At 37.0% G+C, this 12359-nt stretch overlaps 1 protein-coding gene across 5 annotated transcripts in view; it reads left to right on the top strand.

Moving 5' to 3' along the window:
• LOC136864086 (protein zyg-11 homolog B) overlaps window positions 1–12359 on the top strand; it is a 417362-nt gene that overhangs the window by 204044 nt on the left and 200959 nt on the right. For all 5 annotated transcript variants that reach the window (XM_067140642.2, XM_067140641.2, XM_067140640.2 and 2 more), the window contains one exon: window positions 8664–8809. In XM_067140642.2, the coding sequence (XP_066996743.2) occupies window positions 8664–8809 (146 nt within the window). The remainder of the gene's footprint in view (window positions 1–8663; window positions 8810–12359) is intronic.

Consider the following 12359-nt stretch of genomic DNA (forward strand, 5'->3'; position numbering starts at 1 on the left):
GCTTTAGAAGTGGAAGATCTACAGTGGACCCAATCTTCAGCATGAGGCAATTAATGGAAAAGAATTGGGAATATGGAAAGAATCTGGTCATAACATTCATAGATCTAACAAAGACATACAATAGTGTTCCCAGAGAGAAGGTGTGAGAAACCATGGTCAAAAAGAGACTGGGTACAGAAACTGTAGAAATGGTGAAAGCAGTGTACAAAAACTGTGTCTGCAGCATACAGACTCCATTTGAAAAAATGGAATGGTTTCGAAATGAAACTGAACTAAGACAGGGGAGAGTGTTGAAGCCTTTTTAGTTTCTAATGGTTATGGACGAAATTGTAAAGGAGACAAAGGTTGCATATGGGAATAGGGAGATGAAGTTATTACTATTTGCAGATGATATAGTGGTTTGGGGAACAAACCGCAAAGAAGTACAAGGACAACTTGATGCACTGACTGAGAAAGTTGAAAAGTTTGGTATGGAAATCAGCGCAGGGAAAGGCAAGTCCATGGTGATATCAAGAGGAGAAAGACAAGGGAAAGGCATTGTGAGAATTGGTGGTCAAAGCCTTGAAATTGTTGACTGTTTCAAATACCTAGGGAGTGAATCAATGCAGAATTCAAGGCTGGTCATTGAGATTAGCAAGAGGGTGCAACAGGGCAATGCATTCTACCAGAGTGTAAGAGACCTTGTCTGGAATAAGGAAGTAGCAAGGAGTGTAAAGAGATATAATATGTATAATATTGTACTATGCACCCATATTGACCTATGAGGCTGAGACCTGGACAGTAACAAGTAGGGAGGAGAGTGGAATTCAAGCCAGTGAAATGAAATACCTAGGAAGTACAATAGGAATGACAAGCAAAGAGAGATTGCAAAACGAAGATGTGAGAATGAGGTTGGAGTGGAAAACCTAATGAGAGGATTGATAGAAGTAAACTAAGACGGTTCGGACATGTAAAGAGGATGGTGGAGGTAAGGGAGCGAGAGGGAGACCTACAACAAGATGCATCGATTCAATAAACAGGAGTGCAAGAAGAATAAACCTGGACTGGGATAAAATGAATCAAGAGGAATGGTGGAAGGAGAGAGGAAGCTGGAGAAGTGGCATAAATGCCCTGACCTGGCAGGAGCTGGATAAGGGGAAAGGAGGAGGATGATGCTTAGTAAAGCTTTTAGATTGATATGAACGCTATCTTGTCAATCAACTCTATTTGTAAATTCTTCCCGACCCTTGGTAGTCAAGTGCTAGCCAAAAATAACTGAAGTAATTGCCGCGCATCCTGCACAAGCTTGCAATCTGGTCTAACACCAAGAAAATGTCAAGTATGCTCAGACATAAATATAACATGAAGCTGCACAATTGTATATACACCATCTTCAACTCAGACTTGTGTTAATAAAAGAATTTTATATTTTTATATTATATATATTATTATATATTATTATATTTATATTTTTTATATTTGACTCTTACTATTCAATTAACTCTAATTCGACTTTTTTTTTTTTTTGCACAATTGTAAGAACTCAAACGTCAATAATTAATCCACACTTCACGCATTGATGTATATTTTAAATGTCTACAATATCTATTTTTGTTTTTTTACTTTAACAACCCCATGATTGTTTTTAACTTCACAGACTGCCATTGTTCAATGTATTTCACCACAAATTCTCGCTGTTGATCTGTACATACTGTTACTAATTAAGTCTAACGTTATAATATTACTTTTTATTACGACATTGTTATTCTTTTAACAATTTTGATCACTTAAGTTCAGGGCCCTGGCCTAGTCTTTGTACATTAACGGCTGATGATGTTCGCAATGCCGAACGAAACATGTTCCGTTATTTAAGCCATTCTTTAAGACACCTCATGATTATTTTATAATTCAACTAGCAAGATACCCGTGCTTCGCTACGGTATTATACTGAAATTTATAATTGAATGCTAATTGTTTTAGATATATAATCCGCCGAAATTCGCGATCTGACTCGTTTTCTGCGAGAATCCGCCGAAATTCGCGATCTGACTCGTTTTCTAATAGATTACGGTATGTTTCCTCACATTTTTCAATCTTTCTTTCCAGCAATCGATTTCGTACTTCCCGGGCTAGGTCCAGATATTCCACCCCGTCAGTTGGGTCCCTAAATCTTTGCCATCTTTTCCTATAAGCGTTTTTAATATGGATCAAATCCTTCAGGAGATCCGGCGTGGTGTCGTCTTAGGTGCCTTGGCGGTACTGAACCCACGGCCGGACTGCATTCTTAGTCATTACCCGTCCAGGACCATTTTCCAGGGGGGGTCCGCACATTTGACAACGGTCCAGAACATTATTATTATTATTATTATTATTATTAAAAAATGTTCTGAACCCCACAGCAAGCTGCAAGATCGCTACTTGGCGGTAAATTACATCTGCTGCCAGTGTCATTGTTACAATGTGACCAGCACCATCGTCGCGCGTAGGCAAGTGTGCGGGATTTCTGGCGATACCAATGACATACTTCCGTGCATTGTTGACCTTATTATAGAGGTGAACAATTTGACGGTCCATCTCATTCCTATCGTTTATTTCAAATGTGTTTAAATTTTTATTTACATGCCAGGAGGATCTACTGTAATCTAAGAACGTTCTCCGAAGGAAAAGATGGCTGTTGAAAACCAGCCCAGGAAAGATTAAAAATGATCGGTTTATGATCAGAATAAGTACATCGAAACTATATAGCCTGTTTCCAGTCATTCGACAGGGTCAGGAATGGAATGAATAAAGCCCCATCTAGCAGCGACAATAGGAATTGTGCCGGCTGCCGAAGCACACCTCTGGGGCAATGATCGTTGAATGACAAATGAAATGAAATATTGGACAGTGTTGCTGGAATGAATGATGAGAGAGAAAATTGAAGTATCCGGAGAAAAACCTGTCCCGCCTCTGTTTTGTCCAGCACGAATGTCACATGGAGTGACCGGGATTTGAACCACGGAACCCAGCTGCGAGAGGCCGGCGCGCTGCCGCCTGAGCAACGGAGGCTCCTTAAGTACATTATGAACAGTAAAATCAATTGATCTCACCTCCTTTTACACCCCACCGCCGTTAAGTTTATTTACACCCCCCCCCCCCAAAAAAAATAGAAGACGTGTTTCTTTATGTTTAAAAGATATTCCAAACACCAATGTTCACATCTGTTGCATTCAGTTTTGAGATATAAGTATCCTCATAAAAATAATTCACTTTATTTTCACTTCCTTTCACACTCCCCTCCCCCCCACCCCGTAAGTGAATTTTCCGGCAAAATATACTTGTTTCCTTAATAGTAAAGGATCTTCTAAATAGTAATTATCACGACTCTAACTTCTTCAGTTTTTGATTTATGTGTCTTCATGAAAGGAATTCAACTCCTTTTCACTCCCGCCCCCCCCAACGCGTTTTTCTTTGTTTAAGGAGATTCAAATACCAATTTTCACGTCCGTAACAACTTTAGTTTCTATTAGATGTATGTATTCTCATACAATTACTTCAATTAATTTTTCAATTCTTTCACCCCCCCCCCCCCCCTTCATTGGATTTTCCGAGAATACGTGTTTCTTTACTTTTAAAGCAGATTCCAAAGCAGATTTCACGTCTGTAATATCTTCATTTTTGAGATATCAGTAGCCTAATTAAAAGAATTCAACACCATTTTCAGTCACTTTTACCCCCCCCCCCCCTTCCACCCAAGTGGTATTTCCGAAAGCTGAAAATACACGTTTCTTTATTCTTAATAGAGATAAAAATACCATTTTTCACTTCTGTAACATGTTAAGTTTTTGAGATATACTGTAGAAATTCGCTTTTTAAAATTTCACCCCTTTTTATTTCCCCTTACGTGGAGTTTCCGAAAACAAATCACCTATCTTTCTTTACATTTACAGGAGATTCCAAATACCCACTTTTTACGTCTATAACATTTTATGTTTCTCAGATATTCTGTAGATATAGTCTTTCAAAAAATTCACCCCAGTTTGTCACTCCTGTTTAACCCCCATTAATTGGATTTTCCAAAAACAAAAAAATACGTGTTTCCTTATTTTTAAAGGAGCTCCCATATACAAATTTTCAGTTCCGTAATATTTTCAGTTTCTGAGATATATGTATCCTCATTAAAGGCATTCATCCCATTATTCACCCATTTACACCCCTCCTATTGGGATTTAAAGAAAGCAAAAAATACGTGTTCTTGTATTTTTAAAGAAGATTCTAAATACCATTTTTTTACATCTGTAAACTTTTAAAGTTTTAAGATGTAGACACACTCATTTTAAAAATTCACCCCCTTTTTCACCCTCCATTATTTGGGTTTTCCAAAATCAAAAAAATACCTGTTTCTTTATTTTTAAAGTAAATCCCAAATACCAATTTTCAGGTCTGTAATATCTTCAGGTTCTGAAATATAAGTAGCCTCATTAAAGGCATTCAACCGCTTTTTCACCCTTTTCCACCCTTCCAATTGGGATTTTCCGAAAACAAAGAAATACGTGTTTCTTTATTTTTAAAGGAGATTCTAAATGCCAATTTTTACATCTTTAAACTTTAAAAGTTTTGAGATATAGATAGACTCATTTTAAAAATTCACCCCCTTTTCACACCCCCCATTAATTGGATTTTCCAAAAACAAAAAATATGTATTTCTTTATTTTTAAAGGAGATCCTAAACACCAATTTTCAGGTCTGTAATATCTTCAGTTTCTGAGATATAAGTATCCTCATGAAAGTCATTCAACCACGTTTTCACCCCTTTTCACCCCTCCTATTGGGATTTTCCGAAAACAAAAAAATACGTGTTTCTTTGTTTTTAATGAAGATTCTAAGTACCAATTTTTACATCTGTAAACTTTTAAGAGTTTTGAGATATAGATGCACCCATTTTTAAAATTCACCCCCTTTTCACCCTCCCATTAATTGGATTTCCCCCAAACAAAAAAATACGTGTTTCTTTATTTTTAAAAGAGATCAAAAGTACCAATTTTCATGTCTGTAATATCTTCAGTTTCTGAGATATAAGTACCGGTATCCCGATTAAAGGCATTCAACCACTTTTTCACCCTTTTGTGCCCCTCCTATTGGGATTGTCTCAAAACAAAAAAATACGTGTTTCCTTATTTTTAAAGAAGATTCTAAATACCAATTTTCACATCTGTAAACTTTTAAAGTTTTGAGATATAGACACACTCATTTTAAAATTTCACCCCCCTTTTCACCCCCTTAGCGACGGAATATCCAAAAATCCTCTCTTAGCGAGCACCTACATCTTAATATGAATATATCTCCAAAATTTCATTTCTTTATGTCCAGTAGTTTTGGCTCGGCGATGATGAATCAGTCAGTCAGTCAGTCAGTCAGTCAGGACAAGCTACTTTATATATATAGATGAGTGTATTATATTGTATTGAGTAGGTGGTTGTTAATAAAAGAATTTTATAATTTTAATACATACCACCTAATCGAGCAGCTCGTCTCCTTTCTCCCAAGTCTTCCCAGCTCAAACTTTGCAACATTTTTGTAACGCTACTGTTTTGTTGGAAATCGCCCAGAAAAAATCAAGCTGCTTTTCTTTGGATTTTTTACAATTCTTGAATCAAGTAATTCTGGTGAGGGTCCCATACACGGGAACCATACTCTAGTTGGGGTCTTACCAGAGACTTATTTGCCCTCTTCCTTACATCCTTATTACAACCTCTAAATACCCTCATAACCATGTGTAGTGATCTGTACCCTTTATTAACAATCATATGTGATTACCCCAATGAAGGTCTTTTCTTATATTAACATCTAGGTACCTACAATGATCCCCAAAAGGAACTTTCACTCCATCAACGCAGTAATTTAAAAATGAGAGGACTTTTCCTATTTGTGAAACACACAACCTGACTTTTAACCCCGTTTATCATCATACCATTGCCCACCGTCCATCTCACAACACTATCGAGGTCACCCTGCAGCCGCTCACAATCTTGTAACTTATTTATTACTCTGTACAGAATAACATCATCTGCAAACAGCCTTATCCCTGATTCCACTTCTTTACACATATCATGATATATATCAGAAAACATAAAGGTCCAATAATAATGCCTTGAGGAATTCCCCTCTTTAATTATTACAGGGTCAGATAAAGCTTCGCCTACTCTAATTCTCTGAGTTCTATTTTCTAGAAATATAGCCACCCATTCAGTCACTCTTTCTTCTAGTCCAGTAGTACTCATGTATTTTACAACTACATGTTTCCAATAATGCCACTGTACTATGCAATTAAACCTAGTTTTCCTTATTGTTCAGGCCTAACTTTTGCCTTTTCTCTAAAATTTGCAAATTTTTAATTTCATTATCAAGTTTTAGGGCCTCCATTTTCATTTTGTGCTCAGCTTCCAAGCACTCTAATAGTCTTTTGTATGAACGACCTTTTCGCTTCAAGTACACTATCACTATCCGTCTTCTTCCGTTTAGTCGACCGCGACATTGTGAGCACATCAGCTGTTTTCGAGGTCGAAGGAAGAACAGTGTGCAGATCAGCTGATTTGGAAGCAGGAGCCTGAAGTAGAAGAAATAAAGAAGTGTAGGTCTATTGCTTGCCGACAAATTTAACTTACATAATACAGGATTAATGTATTATTTTTCTACTTACTTGTTCAATACAGATATTTTCTACGACCTCATTCTGGACTGGTATCTCTTCCAACGCTATAAAATGTTCTTCCTCCTGTGCACCAATAGCACGTGACTCATCAGAAGTGGGGACAGAAATAGTCATTGCCGCTTTGCAGCTCTGCAACAAAACAGCAAGTGGCTATCATACACACCTCATCAACAGTAACTTCAGTTGAAGTGTAACAGCAAAATTATTTCATTTTAAAAGGCAGGCGATAACGTAGTGATTTAGGTTATTAAGGAGGTATCTTACACATGAAAATACTGCTCACCTGACATAACCTCGGGATGGAAATTGGCATAATCGTCGAATGGATTGGTCAGTGGAAGAAATTGAGCCTGCAGGGCAGCAATCAGTTTCTGTCCCGTCTCATCCATGTTTTTTTTTTTTTTTAATCCCCACCTCGTATCTTGTGCAGTTGAATCTATAAAAAGAAGTATTATGATAATACAGTATTTGCATTGTTTTCTAGTAACATTTCAGCATATTTTACAACTTCCCTTGTCATGGGCAAATGCTTTCTTCGTTACTTCTTTAGTGTTTGCCACAATCGAGTAGGCCGATTTATTATTACTGGAATTGAAGTCCGAGGCAACTTTTTTCCATGCATGTTGTTTTTGCATGGATGTTATTGCATCTGTCATTTTAGACTCTATAATATCTTTATATCTTCCCAAGACTATTTCAACTAGGGCATCCTTGCCCTCCTTGGAAAAATTAGGAGAACGGTCCTTTTTGTGCTTCATTTCAGTCATTCTTTTCTTTTCTTCGGCTTGGCACACAGAATACGAAGGAAAACAGATTCACAATGCACAACGTGACTTGCATACTCAGATGTTTCTGCCCTGTTGCCAAGTGCTCAGATATTAACTGAGATCAGAATTGAACTTCAATTATTTGATCTTAGATTAGTGTTACACAACACGACACCAGTCTGATCTCAGATCATTTTTTGAACTTGGATCAAAACTGATCTCCAGTCAATGATGTTGATGCAATCAGCCTTTAATACATTAGAATTATTAGTTTTCTTCACCAGTTACAAAGGGTTTGTCTAACTTACCATTGGCATTTAATAATAATAATAATAATAATAATAATAATAATAATGATAATAATCCATCATCTCACTAACACTCCTGTTCTACTCATTGAACTTACAAAGAGTTCTAGTTTTGACTTCGACTTATTTATGAGAAGCAAGCATTTATCATCGACATCAGTGGTATTTGTCAATTTTGTGTCTGTCTGTCTGTCTGTCATATTTCCCTAGTTTGACAACTGTTGACAGGAGGTACCAACTGGGACCTTTGGTATCTCTCATAGATTATTATATTAATACATTGATGATGTTGATCCTATTGATTTGTTTCTTGTTAGCTTTATGCCCTATCACATAGAGATTTTTGGCACCAATAGGATAGCAGAGAGTTACGATTAGGAAGATAGCAGCTGTGGTGTTCATTAAGTTACAGCTCCATGCATTTTGCTGGTGTGAAAATGTGAAACCATGGAAAAGTGTTGTACAGTCTGTTGACAGTGGAATTCAAACCCACTGTCTCCTGAATGCGAGCTTGCAGTTAAGACCCATACTGCTCATCCATCTCACTCTTAGTTAGCCCATAGATTACACTATAGTGTATATCTTTTTTTACTGGAGACTGACTAGTCGGCCATTGGCATTAAGAGAGAATACCGACAGGAAGAGTTCATTTTCTTTTTCCTTTGACATTCATGTAAGTTACTGATCTACAACTACAGCATATCTTTTGTGTGCTTGTTTTAATTAATTTGTTGAATTGCAAACATCATGTTAACTGTGAAACCTGTTTAAACTTGCTAGTACCTATAGTAGATAATTGTAAGGGAAGAAATATAGAACACTTCTATGATATTCAGTGTGGGGAGAAGTGTATCAGACTGTTTTTATATACTTTCTTGGTTCTGTTTTCAGATCTAATTGAAATCTTTTATCTTTCAGGCAAAGATGATATTAGTGCTACAGAATTAAGGCTCTTTTTACGGCATCATCAAGCAGTTCGCTTTTTAGGTCTAATTCATTCTGATGTTTGTTATGACGAAAGCTTTATCAATCCTAGGCATCCAGAATATGAAGAGCTTCTTGTGGTAAGTTATAATTCATATTTAATTTCAGTTTCATATGTAGAGGTAGACAGTGCACAGGTAAACAAGGTTCTTGCGACTCTTGAATGATTCATCATCCTGTTGAACTATTAAGAGCTCTACTTCTTTCTTATGATTCAGTCGTCGTCATTATCTTCTTGGCTTTTCCCCCAATTTCTTGAGTTTGGCATTTTGTGTGGATTTGGTCCAGTTTTACCAAAAGATGCCTTTCCTGATGCCAACCCTATACGGAGGAATGTATTCACTAATGCATATATTTATGGTGCTTGGTAATGTGATGTATTGAGTGTATGTGAAGAGCTATTCATTAAAATGAACATTAAAATTAACACAGACAACCAGTCTCCAAGTCAATGAAATGGACTATATGGGAGTCTTTGGTTATTTTAATAAATATACTAGTGACTGAAACAAGCATTGCAATTTCATTTTCTGTGCCCATACTTCTGAACCATATAACATTTTAGATTTAATCACAGCATTGAATACATTTCTTTGTACCCTAAAATCAATATTAGGCATCCTGTTATCTAATATTCGTATACTAGCTAGGGCTGCTGCACGAATCATTTTTGCCCTCTTGACATGTTCAGACCATTTTCCATTTCCTGATATAGTTCCTAAATATTCTAACTTGTTAACTACTTCCAGATTTTCTCCTTCAAGATACCATTTTTCCTTCTTTGCTAATTTGTTCCCTTTTTTTGCACATCATTACTCTAGTTTCTTGTGCGTTTTCACATTCCATTCTTTACAGTACTTCTCGATACCATCAATACTTTTTTGCATTGCAGCTGGTGTTAGTGTGAACAAGAGTATGTCACCAGCAAAGACAAGACCAGGAATATCCTGATTTTCTAAACATGGCAGTGCCAATCAATCAGTCAATCAATCAATCAGTCAATACCGATCTGCATTTAGGGCAGTTGCCCAGGTGGCAGATTCCCTATCTGTTGTTTTCCTAGCCTTTTCCTGAATGTTTTCAAAGAAATTGGAAATTTATTGAACATCTCCCTTGGTAAGTTATTCCAATCCCTAACTCCCCTTCCTATAAATGAATATATGCCCCACCTCACCTTCAAATTCTAGTATATTGCTAATGAACAATGGACAATCTGTGACAATTTACACCCATTTTAGAGATAATCTCTACTACTACTACTACTACTACTACTACTGCTACTACTCCTTCTTTCACCCTCACACTACACTTTACTTCAGCATACATCTTTTCTATAGCTCTTATCATTTTTACATGACACTCCAACTTGTCTCAATCTAGTAATGACTGCCCCCCCCCCCCCCCCTGTTCACAGTATCAAATGCTTTTTCTAAATCTATTGATGTAATATAGTCTATTTGCTAGTATACCAGTATATGTATACTTTCCCCAATGTATCTAATAAGGTAATTGCCCTATAGTTTCCTGGACTTAATCTATCGCCTTTATTTTTGTATATAGGGCATAATATATCCCCTCTTTCCAAGCTTTCGGGAATACCCCTTTCTCGAAGATTTTATTCAATATCCTTGTCAAAATTTCCAGCATGCCATTTCGCTCTCCCATCTCTTTCCAAAATTCATATGTGATACCCGAAATAGGTCCTGATTTTCCCTTTCTGGCTCTTGTAAGAGGTTCCTTATTTCCTGAGTTGAAATAGCCTCATCTAATTCAGGCAGAGTGACACTCAAACCCTTCAAAACAATAATCCCCTCATGATGAGCTCTCCATTTGTCTTCTTTATTAATTTCTCGAAATACTGGACCCATGTACTATGACTTGTATTGGTCCCCCTAGAACCCGACTTCTTCTTGGTTATCTAATTTATTTTATCCTATACTTTCCTGCTGTCATTGTCCTTACAATTTTGTTTATGTCTGCAGCCATCTTTTGTTACCATTCCAACTTCGTCTTTCTTAACAATTCTCTGTATTCATTCCTTCTTTTACAAAATTTGTTCCTAGCTACTTAACCACCATCCAACCTGTATCTCCTAAGTGCTTTCATAACTAGTGACTTCATTGCACATTCTGTATTATACCATCCACCTTTTATTTGCGTTTTACCTACATTTTGCCTCATACGTTTTTCTGCTATTCCTATTAAATTTTCTATCCTGGTTAGGGCTTCAACTCTATTCTCTTCTATCAATCTTACAATACCTATTTTCCAAATCTAAAAATTCTCTCCATTGAAGTACTCTGAATTCATTCCCTAATTCTTCTCTATAACGATACCTAGGTATTTTCCTCTCCTTTAAGCTATCGTAAACGATCTCCTGCACTCTTATATCTTGAATCATTAATTTTATAGATACTGGCATATGGTTTGCCTCCACCCAATCCCTAATACGTATCTATTTGATAACTTGCAGACTATCCATACAGCATACAACTAGGCCAATTGTACTGCCTCCATTTTCTACCATATAGGTTAGTTTTCCACTCTCATCTCCGAACCACCATCCGTTCAATATATAAAACTCCTCTACCGTACATAATTCTAGTTTTTTTCTTCATTTGTATTACATTCTTTATCCTGGCTATTTCTATTAACTACTAATACCTCGTCCTCATGTTGACTGTAAACTGGCTTCTTGTTCCCTATTCTCGCGTTAAGATCACCCATAATTATAATGCTTGCCTGATCATACGTACTTCTCATTCGTCTTAATTTGTCGCTAAATTCTAAAAAAAATTAATTCTGCGCAAATGGCGAGCTCAAAGGTTGATTATATATGAAAGCTATACATATTTCATTCCTCCAGTTGACCCTATCTAATATTCTTATCCAGATTAATTCATTAAACTCCGATTCTAAGAGCTGTATCCTATCTTTTAAGTTGTCTTTGATTACCACAAAAATTCTGTCGGATATCCTTCCTCTATTGGATCTCCTTGATCCATATTGACTCCATACAATACACCCTTCTATCTTTAAGTCTTTCTTGTAATCAGACCAGGTTTCTGCAAGCCCAAGGATGTCCATTTCTTCCAGTAGCTCTTTAAAGTCTTTGTTACCTATTTTATTCCATATTCCTTCAATATTAACACATGATAACTTTTACTCTAACTATTTTTTACTTCTATGTTCTAATAAACTCCCTGACTTACTTCTAGTAATTCTAGATCTTTCCACTTCCATTATACTCCCCTCCGGAGAGCAAATAACATCCTTCTCAGATAGTTCTGTGATTTTTACTCTACTACCTGAACCCGTCCCCTTCTTCTGAAAAGTCTTTTAGACTCACCGACCTACGCCTGGAAGTATCCTCGGCTCCTCCATGCGGTGCCGCTGTTGACACCCGGCTTGCCTCGTCGTTCCTCCCACTGTTATTTAACTCCACTGGAAGATCTGGCGTAGACCGTTGAGTCACCTGTCCCGGATTATCAACACCAGCACTGCACGTAGACTCTGGAATCCCTTGTCATCACTCTTACACCATGCACTTCTGCTGGTGACCCAAACTGCTTACTTCGTTCTTTGAACATGTTACCCAGATCACTGACCGTCCACGTTCTCGCCCAGGTA

The sequence above is a fragment of the Anabrus simplex genome, chromosome 2, assembly GCF_040414725.1.
Source record: "Anabrus simplex isolate iqAnaSimp1 chromosome 2, ASM4041472v1, whole genome shotgun sequence".
NCBI classification, from domain to species: domain Eukaryota; kingdom Metazoa; phylum Arthropoda; class Insecta; order Orthoptera; family Tettigoniidae; genus Anabrus; species Anabrus simplex.